The following is a 15,950-nucleotide window of genomic DNA, read 5'->3' as shown; positions in this document are numbered from 1 at the left end:
CCCTAGCACTAGTGGTAATGTGTACCCTAATATAGAGTATAAAAAAATCATTTTAATTGAGCATTCCTTTTAAAGAGAACCTGTATCAAAAAAAGTTCCCCTGGGGGATACTCTCCTCGGAAGGGGGAAGCCTCAGGGTCCCAATGAGGCTTCCCCCTCTGCTGTAACTGCAGGCAGTCCAGCGCTGGCTCCCCCGACGTGTACTGGAATCCTCCCTCGACGAGCGCTGATTTATTTACCTTTCCTGGCTCCAGCGGGGGCTTTCCGCATGGAGATAGGCAAAAATAGCAGATCTCTGTCGGGTCCGCTTTACTGCGTAGGAGACTTGGGACTGCGCAGTAGAGCGACCGGACAGCGATCGGCTATTTCCGCCTATCTCCGAGGCGGACAGCCAATACTGCGCTGGAGCAGGGAAGGTAAATATTTACATCCCTGCCGTACAGGGAGCTTTATCGCCACTGCCATGGGACCGAGGAGGACAGGAGAAGCCTCAATAGGATCTGGAGTACCCCCCAGGGGTGGTTTTTCTCAATACAGGTTTTCCTTAATGTCCCGTTCAAGAGCCAGAATCTTACAGTATGTGCCAGTATGATGGTCAGTGGGCAGATAAGTCAAAACCAGTGCAAGGAAAATGGGTGAAAAGGTGGTAGAAAGGTTCAGATTGAGATATCAGACTAGACTGTTCAGTTTCCTGCTTGGAAATGGAAGAATAAAACAATGCTACTGAATTTGACCGGTCAATTTTACCAGCTGTGAACATTTGCATAATAGCATAACAACATTTTTATCTTATTGACCATCCCTAATGCATGATACATGTATAGCCCAAGTTTAGGTGGGTTTTAAAGTAAATGGAAACCTGTCCTTTAAAAAAAAAAAAAAACTGCCAAAATAGTAAGATGCCAGCCTCCCTGCTCACTTGCACATTATTTTGTCAATTAGACAACTTCTGTTCAGGAAATGCTGCTGAAAATAAGGAAAACCCCATTAGGAGATGGACTGGCCCAAAACCTGTCATTTATGTCAGATTTGAACTGCCTACTTTTTTGGTAATGGTCCTTTAAAAATTGTGTCTGAACTTGAGTTTTTTAATTTCTATTCTTGCTGCCTGTTCAATGCAGTAGTATAGCATTCTTGTATCATTTAAACAGTGAATGTGTTATTTTAAGTACATCTACTAGCAATGATTATTTTATCACCGGGCCAGCATAGTATTAGCCCAAAACATGTATGTGTAATTGTGCTGCATGCTTGTGTCTGTGTGCCAGCATGATCTTGTACTATTTCAGCTACCTGTTTCATATGCTTTTGTTATTGACTCTCTGCTCCATCTTTTTGCTTACTGAAGTACTAATACATCTGCAAACACACTGACAATAAGAGCCCAGAGTTATGACTCCATTTTTGCAATGTAAACAGTGGCAGTGACAAGCCAGTATTTTAAAATGGAACCAAAACATTTAATGCAAGTACTTCTATTATTGGAGTCTTATTTAAAGTAACTTGAGCCACAATTAAGGATAAGTAGACCCTTTCATTTTAAATTATATTCGAGTTGACTTGGGGTCCTGGCCCTAATAGAACTGTAGTAGAACGTAAATTTTTTTTATTTACATTTCTAAATCACTTACTCAGTTTGCACATTGTAAAATCTTTCCTCTCCCTGATTTACATTCTGAAGTTGCAGGTATCGACCTCTTTAGTCCTGCCAGGTGATGTCTGTGCATAGAACTCTCAGTAAAGGAACATTCCGCAAACTGAGATGTTGGTTGGCAGTTGGAAACAGCCATTATTTCCCACAATGCAGCAAGGTTCACAGACAGCAAACTGTCAGGGCCATAGCCTTGACATCACACTATGGGAGAGGTTTTCACCACAATGGGCTCTATTCATAAAACTTTACTGCAAGTTTTCCGCTCAAAACAGCTGACTTTTCCGACCATTTAGCAAAGTGGGCATTCATAAAGTCTGTTTCCGCATGAAAATCTGACATTCCTTTGCAGTGCGGGGAAATTACCGCCTTGTGCTGAGATTATCACAACACATGTCAATGAAGGTTGATTCATAAAGATTAGAGCAGGCGGAATGTGTGCGGAGAAACCAGCTGTTTAGATAAGTCGATAAGCCAGGGGTAACAGTCAAGATAACAGCAAGTGAATGAGAAAGACCTCCGCAGCTGCAGTGAGAGGAGAGCAGACTAGGCATTCCGGAATACCAAGGCTGTGTTTTTTAACCCCTTGGGTACCTGTTTTCAAATAAATTTCACATTAGCAAGCCTGCATGTGTAACATTTTTTTGAAGTTCTTCTAAGCTGTGGCAATTAAACAGACTGTTGAGAAAGACTAATAGACAGATTCATGGCAAACAGGCCGTTTTCAAAAGAATGCACATGTAAAGGGATGCTGGGGCTGCTCCTTATAGTAACTCTGTCTCTGCACAGAGAAATGTATCTACTCAGCCAGTAAATGTAACAACTCAGCAGCACCTTAAGGTTCGTATACACGTCCGATAAAGATCGTTCGTTACGAACGATTCGTGACGTTTACACGATATTCAAATTAGACGGAAAAGATCGTTCGTAATGAACGATTGTGTACACACGTGAACGATATAAGTATAAAGTACTGAACGACGAACGATTAAAAAATGCGTGCGCAAACGGAAGTGACGTTATGACAGGCAATAAGAACATGCGTTATCGGACGATCTTTGTACACACTGCAACGATTGAACGATTATCTTTCGAAAAAATCCGCCGGGTTGGATCGGTCGGATTGAACAATAACTGTCGTTATCGTCCCAAAAAACGATCGTTGGAAAATTTGGAGCGCACGATTATCGGTCCAATTGTCGTTATCGTTCGTTTTTGAACGATCGTTATCGTACGTGTGTACTCAGCTTTAGTTTAGTGCGGGAATTCCCCGACCTTACATCGCAAGTGTAAACATTTATATGAATTAGCACACAAAAGTCTAAAATACCGATGCGGTGTTTTCCCTCCCAGATTTTTTTTTTTACCACAAATATTTTATGAATAGAGCCCAATATCAGCCATACAGAGTTCCCCAACCCTGTCCTCAAGGCCCACTAACCGTACATGTTTTGCAGAAAACCACACTCATTCACAGGTGAGGTAATTAGTGACTCAGCAGAGCTTATTAACTACCTCTGTGGATTTCCACAAAGCATGCACTATTGGTGGGCCTTGAGGACAGGGTTGGGGAACACTTATACATCTATTCAAATTCCATAATTCTCACCACGCACCAAGTTTCCCATGTAATGATTGGCAATTAGGCCCAACCAACCCATAATTTTCACAGATCAGAGCCTATGATACTGCAGTTAAACAATGTTTCTATACATTATACACCACTAGTGGGTGCTGTTTGCAAGATGGGAGTCCAAATGTGGGCTGTTAAAGTGAACCGAGCACCTTTTTTATCATTCAGGACATTTCTATAGCACATGAAAAATGCATGCCGACAATCTGTTTCATTATTAAAATAAACTTTCATTTTACCTTGTATTTTACATTCAAAGTAGATTAATTACCCTGTTTCAGCAGGGCTGCCCGGCCGTCCCCGGCCGCAGAGCTTTCAGGTTCCTAATTGTTTTATTGAGCTAATTACCAAGAGGTAAACAATGCTATTAGACAACAAAGGGGGTTAGTAATTAGGACTGTTTCTTCAAAGACCTAGTTTGTGTCAATGTGTCAAGATAGCATCTCTGACTTCTGTAAATAAGGAATGTGAGAAGGGGAGGGGGGAACATGGCAGCTTTTATGCCAGGAGAGATTCCATTGAAAGAGAATGTGCTCAGTTCCCTTTAATTCAACTCGCTGTAAACCCTGCTGTCACCAATCCTTTAAAGCCCTTTATTGGACATTAGCTAATTTGCAGGAAAACCATGCTGTAAACTTGAAGGGCTTCCTTGTGGGATTTTTCCCCCCACAGGTTCATTTAAAGTGTAACTGTGGGGCATAAAATAAAAAATCAATTCTTTATTTTTATCTGGCAAGTAAAAAGGATGCTAACCAGGCAATCCAAAAGAATCTTTATTACTTTTCTTGTTGATAAATGTTCTTCTTTTTTGCTTCTCTATTTCCCCTCAGACTTAACTAATGCAGCCTGATTGGCTGAAGCCTCTTTCCCTCCTTTTTTTTTTCCCCTCCCACACCTCTGTTCCTCTCTGATTGGCCAATATTTCTCATGCTGAGACAATGCACTTTCTATAGTGAAGTAGGATAGTAATGGAGGAAATTGCATCAGGATTGGCTTCAAAATAGCCACAGTTAAAATTGGAAATGCTAAGAAGGCTTTTTTGTTGCTGTAGAAAAGTCACTAAAATCCAAAATGTGGACAATGCAATACTTATGTTGTATAAGTAGAGCAAGTATTCATCTACTTATATATGCGTTGTTTTTTTCTGAGATGGTATGATTGACAGCTCCTCTTTAAGCGTACTATTGCTAAGACACTGCTTTTTTTCTTTGCATGATTTTGACCGTGCTCACTAACTCCTATTATCAGAGGGGGGCATATTTTATTTATTTTACATCTGAGACAGTCCTGCCTCAACTTCCAAACTTTAGATTGCACCTGTTTATAAAGTTTGTTTGTATTTTTGTTTAACTTGTTGTTTTTCAGGTTGTTGATGGGAATACTCACCTGGTTGTAGAATGGTGCTAAAGTACACCTAAGGTGAGAGGGATATGGGGCTGCCATAATCCTTGCCTTTTAAACAATGCTAGCCTGGCAGTCCTGCTGAGCTCCTATGCATCATTAGTGTCTGATTCGCACACCCGAAACACGCATGCAGCTTATCCGACTTAAAGGGAACCTAAACTGAGAAGGCTATTGTAGTTTTCCTTTTTAAAATAATACCAGTTGCCTGACTCTCCTGCTGATCCTGTGTCTCTAATACTTTTAAGGTGGCCACACACCATACAATTTTTTTTTTTTTAAATCTGTTCAATTTAAGAATTGCAATACATTTTTCTGACTGTAACATGTCAAAAATATGACCAATGTACCACACACCTATGTTCAATTTTTTTTCCTCAATTATGATAACCATGATTGGAAACTCAGAGAAAATTGCTAAGGTGTGTATATTAATAAATTAACAATCCAACACACCCCATACAATCTTTAGTAGAGATTGAAGAGAAAAATCTGGCATTCCGGATCGATTTAAATCGCAAAAAAAGGAAAATCCGATCGGATTTTTCAGTCAAATGAAAAAAAAAAAAGCTTTCGATTTTGTTTTTTGAGACATACGATAGTTTTTATCAAATTACTGTAAAATTGGATCATTTTATTGTATCGTGTGTGTGGCCACCTTAAGCCACCGCCCCTCAACGAGCATGCAGATCGGGTGCTCTGACTGAAGTCAGACTCGATTAGCTGCGTGCTTGTTTCAGGTGTGAATTAGCCACTACTGCAGCCAAAAATCAGCAGGACTGCCAGGCAACTGGTATTGTTTAAAAGGAAACCTCCACATCCCTCTCAGTTAAGGTTCCCTTTAAGGGCCTGTTCACTCTACAAGAGCTTTTTAAATGCTAGGAATTTTATAAGCTCTTGCCTATGCAAGGCTATGGGGGATTTTTACAAAATCACATAGCTACTGTGTGTGTTTAAACTGGAGCGAACTGTAGCTAGACCTTTCAAAATCACAAGCGTTGAGAAATGCACTGGTAGTGTGAACGAGCCCTTAACCATCTGATCTGCATGCTTGTTCAGGGTCTGTGGCTAAAAAGTATTAGAGGATCAGCAGGAAAGCCAGGCAATGTGGGAAAAATGAAATGAATATGGCAGCCTCCATATCCTTCTACCTTCAGGTGGGGTTTTAAGACTTAGTTTCCACTAACTGGATTCTGAGTTTTGTTTCTTTGTCCAGAACCCTACTTGTCATTCTTGTATGCACAGAGTTCTGACTCTCTTCTTGAGAGACAGTTGCCAGCTGAAAGCCTGATGGATTTAGGACCTGGCTTGCTAGAATTCTTGTATTTCTGTTTGAAACCCCAAATCGACAATATCTACTTTGGGGTTTGCTCTTGTGGTGGTCTCAACCTTTGTCTTTGGTAGGGGTTCAGTGTTTGTGTCCTGTTTTTGGTTTGAAAGAAATGCCATTCTTTACCGACCGTTATTAAAACTTTGATGCTATTTTTAGATACTCCACTTCAACTTTCCCTGAGAAGCGGGCCACACGATGGCAGGGACAAGTTAAGTGAAAAGAGACGACATTCGAGCCCAGCCACTAATAGCTCAAATTTCCACCGGCCATCACTTAAAGAGAAGAGCAAAGAGAATCAGATCCAGAAGGCTCATCGCAAGACTGACAAGCTTCCCGATAGTGGTAAGGATCCCGGAGGAGCACATGGGTCTCGGTAGTGCGCCAAGGTATCGGAAGCTGGTAGGGAGCAGCAACAGATATTGCTGTATTGGTTCCCATAGGTTGGCTGCTTAATCCATAGGATGGTAAACTCCTTAGTGACCCTGAAGTAAAAGCAAATCTGTCATTTTGGGATGGGGATGCTTCCAGTAGATAGAAGCCTCTCACTTTGGTCTACTGGGCATACATAGAACTTGCTTATGCATGACCAGAAACCAGTTTGCAAGCTGGAAGCTCAAAGGAGGTGATGAACTACCTCTGAACAATACCGACTCAACCTCCTTGGCGATATGATTCTTTTCGGATTTGAGGGTCAAAAAGCGGTACAATTTTAGATTTCTTTTTTTGTGTACTTAGTCTCTCTAAAATCTGGAGAAAATTGTACTCCAGGGAGATTTCCTTCAGCCCCCACAGAGAACTCCCCTCCCCGGGATCCAGCGCTGCATTTCTTTCTCCTGTCCTCTGGGTGTGCTCTACACCTATGGTGAGAGAGCCTTTTGTCATCACGTGACAAATAGCGATTTTTACCCAAGGGATTGAGGGCCTCTGACATGGAGACTGTCTGGATGTCGGGGAGATCAGGGACGCAAGTACCATTCTGCTGCACCATCTCTGCTGTGGCCTGACCGGTGGTTACCTTGCCCCAGGCTCAGGATTACCGCTCGCAGCATGTTTTTTGCCTTAAATCGGCTGAGTTGGTCGATGGGGGGGGGGGGGAGGAAAGGAGGGAATTAATTCCTGAGCCTTTGTACAGTGTGCTGTGAGGGAGGACCACTGGTGCATAATTTTGAATATATCAGTTGAACAAGCATTTGAAAGGAGTTGATACTCCTCCCCTCGATGCCGTGTATGCCCAGCATAAGATTTGTTTTCTATTGTACTTTTTAATTTGGTCCTGAATTCTTCATTCTAAATGGTGAATCTTTGCTAATCTTCACCCAGTGAAAGAAAAAGTAAAAGAGAAACTCAAAGACCTCTTAAGTCTTAAATCCAAGAAAAAGAAGAAAAAGAAAAAGAAGTTAAAGACAGGTAAGAACATCACAAATGTGGTGAGCTGCAAGCAAGGAGGCTGAACCTACATTAAAGCTAGTGCCATTGAGCTAAGATTAGATGCTTTATAGCCTTGGTTCTCAAGGTGTGGTACCCAGGGGGTACTTCTGATGGTTCCAGGGGGTACTCAGGCTTGATATACTTAACCAGGAATAACAAATTCAGTTTTAGAAAATGATCAATCTTATTTTAACACCAAATTAGTATTTTTGAGAATTAAAAGTAATAGTAAATGCTTGTAAATTATTTATAACCAATTATGTACTACGATTAAATATATTTTTGTCAAAGGTTTACTTAAGATGTTTACTATGCTAGGGGGTACTTGGTTAGTACAGGGTTTTAAAAGGGGTACATCCAATAAAATGTTGAGGAAAAACTACTTTACAGCATTCTCAGATGTCAGTGTCTATACAAAATAAGGTTAACCGTATGTGGAGCGTACTAAACTCAATTAAGCGTCAGTCCTCCAAGGGTTGGTCAGATGGGCTCTCTTAAGGTGCGTACACTCACTACATCCGGCAACGACTGGTCAGTCAGACCCTCACGCTGGGCGGACGTTCAGCAGGCAGTAGTGCGTGTGTATGCGCTGGCGGTGGACTGATAAGGCTGTTTCTGAACGCTCCTCTCAGCAGGGATGCTTCCCGGATGCAATCGCAAGTGATGACTTGTGATTCAAATGAGGTTTAATTGGTGCAGGTGTGCGGGGGTTACAAGGGGTTATTTACCCATAATTCTGCCGTCCGCCCTGCATTCCAAACAGCTTGCATACGTTCTATTGGTCGCGTTGCAAGCCTCACACCAGCGCACTTCCTCCTTCCAGCTTGGTGAGATGAGTTTTTAGATTACACCTAAAAACAGTAAGTGAGGGTGAGTGGCGAATGTGTTAAGAGAGAAAGTATTGCAGAGGAATAGAGAAGATTGAGAGAAGTCTTGTAGGTGGGAGTGAGAAGAGGTGACCAGAGAAGAAGACAGGAGAATATGGTTAGTAGAGTGGAGACTGCATGTAGGATGGTAGGTGTAAATACGTTGATTTATATAGGAAGGAGCTAGGTTGTTGAGAGCTTTGTATGCCAGAGTAAGCATTTTAAATTGTATCCTTTGTGTAATTGGCAGCCAGTGAAGGGAGTGACAGGGGGATAGGGCTGGAGGAGGGGTGGGGTGAGTCTTGCAGCAGAGTTCATGATGGACTGTAGCTGGGCTTAACAGTTGGCAGGGAGGCTTCAAAAAGTTGCAATGGTGTAGTCTGGAAATACTCAGGGCATACACCAGAAGTTTGGTAGTGTATGCGAAAAGGGCAGATGTGGGAAATTTTTAAGTGGAGTCAACAAGAGGGTAGTTTGTCAATGTGTAGTTTGAATGAGACTTGAGTCAACTATTACTACTAGGCAGCGAGTCTGGGGGATAAGTGTTATAGAAGTGCCAACAACAGAAATGGTGATGTCAGGCAGGGGGATTGCATTGTGAGGTGGGAAGATTATCATTTCAGTCTTGTCCATTTTGTGTGTTAGAAAACGGGAGGACATGAAGGAGGCGATTGCATTGAGACAGTCAGGGACACTAGCTGTTAAAGAGAACCCGAGGTGGGTTTGAAGAATATTATCTGCATACAGCGGCTGGATCTGCCTATACAGCCCAGCCTCTGTTGCTATCCCAAACCCCCCTAAGGTCCCCCTGCACTCTGCAAGCCCTCATAAATCACAGCCACGCTGCTGACAAACAGCTTGTCAGAGCTGGCTGTGTTTATCTCTATAGTGTCAGTCTGCTGCTCTCCCCGCCTCCTGCAGAACTCCGGTCCCCGCCTGCATCCCTTCCCTCCCTGCTGATTGGCGGGAAGGGACGGGGGCAGGGACCGGAGCTATGCAGGAGGCGGGGGAGCAGCTGAGACTGACACTACAGATGTAAATACAGCCTCACAGCAGGGCTGTGATTTATGAGGGATTGCAGAGTGCAGGGGGACCTTAGTGGGGTTTGGGATAGCAACAGAGGCTGGGCTGTATAGGCAGATCCAGCCTCTGTATGCAGATAACATTCTTTAAACACACCTCGGGTTCTCTTTAAAGTATCAGTAAGGCCCAGTGCACACGCTTGGCTAATGTATTTCAATGAGATGGTGCACACCAGCGGTTTGAGGGTTTTAGGGCCCTTTCACACTAGAGGGCTTTTTCGGCGTTTTAACGCCACGGCCATAGTTGGTGTTTTCCAAGGTAAAATGAAAGTCCATAGACTTTCATTTTACCTTTCACACTTAACGCTGCGTTTTGGAGCGTTGCGTTTTGAAGCTCCCAGGAGCTTTTTTTTTTAGGGCTGACCGCGGCGTTTCTCATTACAATTGATAGTAATGTGTTGCCGTTAAAACGGCTGCAGCCAAAACGCCTTGTTTTAGCTTTTTTACCGCTGCCTATAGTGTGAGAAAGAGCCCTTAGCAAACCGCAAACGCGCCTCCTGCTGCACGTTTGCGGTTTGCAGAAGCGTTTCAGCCTCAATGTAAAGTATAGGAAAAACGCAAACTGCTCTAGAAAATGCTACATCAGAGCGGGTTTCCAGGCCTTTTTGTTACAGAAGCTGTTCAGTAACTGCTTTACTGTAACAATATTTGTAATCTGCTACATAAAAAAGCTCCCAAAAACGCTAGGCATGTTTTAGAAAACTTTAAACATGCCTAGAATCGCTCTGAAATCTGCTCCAAAAGCCTCTAGCGTGTTGAGGCTCCGCTAGCGGTTTTGGTGTGCACTGGGCCTAAGTCAGTTGCTGAAATGTAGATCTGGGTATCGTCAGCGCATAGGTGACATTGGAAGATGTACCATGGTACCCGGCTCTACACTGTAGCTGGGTCCCATAGCTAGTAGCAGATCAGCCAATATGTTATAACAAGATTATACTGTGGTATGTAGTTAGTATACAGTATAGCGTGATTATACGTAGTCTTTTTAGGTAGTATAAAGTAAGTGTACAGTGTAGCATGATAGTGTTATACAAGAGTATACATGAAAAAGAGTATAGTATATTTATAAATAACTAGTGCTTTATTCTCGCATTCAGAGCTGCCTGGTGGTGAAGAGAATGTTGATATCTCAAAGGAACTCTCCCCCAAAAAAGTGCAACCTTCAAAGCCGAACACCGACCCCAAGGTCACAAGCTCTGTTAAAGTCACAGATCATGGCCGCCGGCGAGATGGCAGTGGTAAGGATTTTGTTTACCTGATTGCCCCTTTGCTTTTATACTATGCTGTGTTCTTGTTTTGCGGCCTTCATTGTCAACTCTGTGTAGGCTGTTGATTGATCAATTTAGGTATTGTGGTTTCTGATTGAAGTGGCTTGATGGTGTAATGGGCGCTGCCTCTGACACAGGAGACCTGGGTTCGAATCTCGGCTCTGCCTGTTCAGTAAGCCAGCACTAATTCAGTAGGAGACTTTTGGCAAGTCTCCCTAACACTGCTACTGCCTATAGAGCGCGCCCTAGTGGCTGCTGCTCTGGCGCTTTGCGCCCGCCAGGAGAAAAGCGCAATATAAATGTTTGTCTTGTCTTGATTGAGTACATCATTGGAAATCAAAGCCTCATCTCATTCATCAGAGACTACACTTAGACAGGGGTTGCCTGTTAGGGCTGCCTCTGCTGATGCTTACCAGTACAACACTGGTACCAAACTTTACAATAACTGCAGCCCATAAACAAAGCAAATATCAATTCCTGGAGACAGGAATGCATCTTTAGCCTCATGCAGTGTCTTCAGTTATTTACAACCATTCCTCAAAGCGGGTAAAAGCCGTACAGCCAGATAGCTACCTGGCTGTACGGCTTTTAACTAATATTTAAAGTTGGAGTTCATTGTTGCTATGGACATTGTGCGTAACTTCCTTACTTTTTGTCCTCGTGTGTTCACGTCACCTGGTTCCAGCACTGTCTTAGTGACTGAGGTAGAGTGGAATTCACCTTGCTTTCACATTCCTTGAAGCAGAGTACCAGAATATGCTTATGAAAGAGATCCCATTAGTTCATTACTCCAACTCGTTCTTAAAGGATACCTTTCGTTTGTAAGCCTTTGGCAGGGTCCTCCCTTAGCTAGTGCTCCACCCGGCTAATTTTGGTGAGCACTTGGAAGCAGAGTTGCGTTGGACCTGCATTCCCGCCTCGGACCTCACCTGTTTTTCATGCCATTCGGCTGGAAATAGAATTCTGGGGAGAACACTGATTGAGTTCTCCTTTCCTATGACCGCCTCATACTTGTATTACTGGGCCTACCTAACCAGCCCAAAATCACATGGTCATGTATTTTGTACTGTTTACTTTATGTAGCTTGTTGTATAACCTCATGTCATCCTTTTTGTATTATTGTATGTATTTATAGTCCAGCGCTGCGTAATATGTTAGCGCTTTATAAATGCAATAAATATTAACTTTTCAATTTAAATTAAAATGCCTGTAACCACGGGGTGGGGGAGTCCATACTCTTCTAAGAAGAGGGAAGGCTCTGGATCCCTTGGGGCCTTCTCTGCGTCCCCTCATTCAATTGCCGAGCCCTCTTTCCAGCGTCCGACTTTATTGTGAAAGAAGCCTTCTGGTCTGCTAAGGCTACAGAAGTTCTCGGGTCTCCAAGTACTTGCGTACCAAGGACACCCAAAGACACAGTAAGCAGGACACTTGAACGGGGGCCTGAGAATGGAACGAGGAGATGCTGAGGGGACCAGGAAATATCGCTGAAATCCACAAAATTACTGTAAAGCCTAATATTCTCCTTCTGCTCTGAACAGATGAAGAGACGCTTAGTGACTCATGCACGGAAAGCTTAGTATGGAGTGAAGATGACTACAACGAGGAGATTGACGTCACGCACGCCGATGATGATCTTGACGACGACGAAGTGGGTGACTGCGAAATTGTACGCTGCATGTGTGAAGTGCAAGAGGAAAATGATTTCATGATTCAGGTATAGCTGCACTTCAGGAGTAACTATATCGTAGCTACTGCCTAATATGGTAGCCAGAGTTCTGGAGATTGTAACTTATTTAAATGCTTTACTATCTATCTGTTTGTGCAGTGTGAAGAATGCTTGTGCTGGCAGCATGGGGTCTGCATGGGCTTGCTAGAAGACAGTGTACCTGAGAAATATATCTGCTATGTTTGCCAGGACCCACCAGGTATGTCATTTATGTCTAATATACCTACATGCAGATATTTTAAAGTGCATTCTTAAATCTGCAGATATTCCAGTGGTGAAGAAACCACTTGGGGACAGACAGAATATCGTTCTCATATGAGGGATATACTCGGAGTACACAGGTGGCCCCCAAATTATGAACGCCCGACTTACGATGTGCTGAAAAAAGTAGCCTGAAAATGCAAAATTTTACGGGAACAAGAAAAAAAAATTTGCTAGAATCTTTTTTTTTTTTTTTTTTTTTTTTTTTTTTTCTTTTTTTTCTCTCCATTTTTCTGTGGTACGCTATACAACATGTTCCGAGATATGAAAAAGTGGTACTATAATATTACATTACAATAGCCATGATGCAGAGGAATGCAATGGGTACAGAGGTGGCACAGAAGGGTACACTGAAGGCAGAGGTGCAAGTGGGACACTGAAGGGGGGGGGGGCACAGACCAGTGATGCTGGAGGTGAGGGAGGTTTATAATTATCATATATGGGAATCGGACATTCGCACTGTGAAATTATATGGGCAGCCAGTCTTTTTTTTTTTAGGGGTTCTGGTTGACCCTAGGTTTCTCCTCACATACGAACCCTAATTTGTCTTGAGGCTGAACTTTTGTGACTATTATTCCTTGCAATTGTGGTGACAGGCCACTGTTCATGGACATTTGAGCTTAGTTTACAGCTTGTTTTTTCCTAACTATCTCACACACACACGTTCTCCTAACAGAATTTCATAGTTCTGTTCCTTCGCTTGAATTGAGTGCATGCTGCTTTCTGAGGCAAGTTCCTCAATAACTGTTTTGTTTTTTTGTTGTTTTTTTTCCAGGTCAGCGTGTGAGTCTGAAATACTGGTACGATAAGGACTGGCTCAACGAGGGCCACATGCCTGGCTTGTCCTTCCTAGAAGAAAACTACTCTCATCAGAATGCAAAGAAGATAGTGGCCACGCACCAGCTTCTGGGGGACGTACAGCGGGTGATCGAGGTGCTGCATGGACTGCAGCTGAAGATGAGTATATTGCAGTGAGTTTTGCATCTTCTACTCATTCCTTTATTTATTTTTAAAGAGAATTCTATACCCTGCCACAACTAAAACTGTGAAATGTTCCCTATAAGTGAACCTATGTGAGGGAGGGAGAGGCTAAGGATAGCACTTCATATATGAACAGTGAGAAAATAAAATTAAGAGTTTATCTACCTCCTCTGTGACTACATATCCAGCCCATCTGATTCTGGGTGGACTGTTTTGGCATTTAAGCAGCATCAACAAGGGAAGAACAGTCTGCTCTCACCTGGACTGCTACTTTGTACATTGTAATGGGATTGTTGTATTGGGCTCTGAAGCAGAGAATAGATTTTTCTGCTTCATGTATATACAGCATAACAAAGCCTTTTTAGGCGAAACATGTAGGTTGATTTGGGGCAGGTTTGTTTTGTACAGCACCTTCAGTGTATACAATTTGGTCTAGTTAAAGTGGACCTGAACTCTTGCAGAGGACAGAAGGAAAACCAAGAAATGCACCCTGTATGTACTGAGTTTAGCCGGTCTATTTCCCCTTCATTTGTGTGTAATCACCAGTTGTAATTTGATCTCTCCCTGTGTCAGCTGACTGCTACAGCATATAAACTTATTTGAAAGCACAAGGTGTTACCAATATATCTGCTTCCTTGAAAGCAGGAAGTAGAAACAATGAAGACTTATTGTAGGATTTATATCTGCAACAAATAAAGGTTATTATGCTGCTGTGCATCTTTTAGAGCAGAGAGAGGGAGTTCAGGTCCGCTTTAATTTGTGGTTGTGTTTTGAATTGGGGCTGGTGAGACCAGGGGTTGCTGTGAGTGGCACAGCCTCGTTTGGCTTTTTAACGTGAAAATAGGCTCATGTATGGCTCGTCCTCTTTAAAGCATCACTTTGCAACTCCTAATTTAGTATGTGCCCCACTTCCATATATTCAGAACAAGCAATAGTTTAATATCACTTTCTGCTTGTCATGGGACAGATTATTAGTGTTTTACTGACTGTGTGTCTTTGCATTAAACAGGAGCAAGGAACACCCGGATCTGAAGTTTTGGGGCCAGCCGTGGAAGCAGCAGGTGCTGAGCGACAAATATTACATCAGACGTAGCGTGGAGGAGAACTCTTGTAAGGACGACTCCACTAATTACAGAACTTACAATGGTGCCGCAGATAAACCTTCCCCCATTCCTTCTGTGGAGGAGTCCTATATCACCAGTGAGCACTGTTACCAAAAACCTCGGACCTATTACCCTGCAGTGGAGCAGAGACTGGTTGTAGAGACAAGAAGCTCATCATTGGATGGAGGGGTGGACCGAATAAGGCAGAGTCGGGAAGACTCCATTGCAGAGAGACTTGGGTGGGAGTTGGATAGAGAACTTTTGAAAACTGAGAATGAATCTAAACATAATTACTGTAAGGTGAGTTCAGATTTTGATGTTGCGCCACATACTGGCATTTTATTCATTTCACATGTTTTGGAAAGACCCTAAAGCCAGCGGTTTCATGTGATTAAACGAGGCAACATCCAAGAACTGGAGCTGGTCTGTGTGGAGGAATGTGGTAAAATTCCTTGAAGTAAATGTACAGACTAACAGCACCAACATTTATTTGCTGTGATTGTCACACAAAGGGGTCACACTTTATACTGAGCAGGCTTCACTTTTGCCACAAGCAGATGTATGTTTGTTTGTTTGTTTTTGCTGATATGTATACATGACAACAAAACAGCTGATTTAGGTCACATACATAAACTATTTCCCCACATTTTTAAAGGAAACCTGGGGTGAAAATAAACTTAAAGGGTTTAAACCTTAAAGTTTCTCTTACTGGTGCTTCTAGCGACCCCATGCAGACGTCCTGTCCCAGCCAGTCCTCTAGGATCCTCTGGTCCCCTGGTGCGGCTCACTTTCTGTTTTCTGACTACCGCCACTGCGCCTGCATGCCCGTGCGCGTCCTCGCTCACGTGACCGGGAGCGTCCTGCACAAGGAGTGAGGACATGCACGGCTGCACAGGCGCAGTGGCCGTAGATGGCGAAACGGAAAGTGAGCCACAGCAGGGGACCGGAGGATCCTTGAGGACTGACCCAGGGACAGGACGTCGGTAAGGATACCTTATGTATCCGAGCAATTTTCACCTCCCATTCATTCGCCAATAACTTTATCACTACTTATCACAATGAATTGATCTGTATCTTGTTTTTTCTGCAACCAATCAGGCTTTCTTTGGGTGGTACATTTTGCGAAGAACTGAAGAACTATTTTATTCTAACTGCATTTGAACGGGAATATTAAGAAAAAAATGGAAAAATTCATTGTCCGTTTTCGGCCATTATAGCTT

General features: G+C 42.9%; 1 protein-coding gene across 4 annotated transcripts in view; it reads left to right on the top strand.

The window, feature by feature from the left end:
* The window catches only part of PHF20 (PHD finger protein 20), a 107,636-nt gene that overhangs the window by 87,499 nt on the left and 4,187 nt on the right, over window positions 1-15,950 (top strand). For all 4 annotated transcript variants that reach the window (XM_068263161.1, XM_068263160.1, XM_068263158.1 and 1 more), the window contains 7 exons: window positions 6,175-6,360; window positions 7,339-7,425; window positions 10,489-10,629; window positions 12,198-12,373; window positions 12,485-12,584; window positions 13,422-13,617; window positions 14,637-15,030. In XM_068263161.1, the coding sequence (XP_068119262.1) occupies window positions 6,175-6,360; window positions 7,339-7,425; window positions 10,489-10,629; window positions 12,198-12,373; window positions 12,485-12,584; window positions 13,422-13,617; window positions 14,637-15,030 (1,280 nt within the window). The remainder of the gene's footprint in view (window positions 1-6,174; window positions 6,361-7,338; window positions 7,426-10,488; window positions 10,630-12,197; window positions 12,374-12,484; window positions 12,585-13,421; window positions 13,618-14,636; window positions 15,031-15,950) is intronic.

This window comes from Hyperolius riggenbachi, chromosome 12 (genome assembly GCF_040937935.1).
Source record: "Hyperolius riggenbachi isolate aHypRig1 chromosome 12, aHypRig1.pri, whole genome shotgun sequence".
NCBI lineage: Eukaryota > Metazoa > Chordata > Amphibia > Anura > Hyperoliidae > Hyperolius > Hyperolius riggenbachi.
Note: the sequence above shows the minus strand (reverse complement) of the source record. Positions and strands in the feature narration are given on the sequence as shown.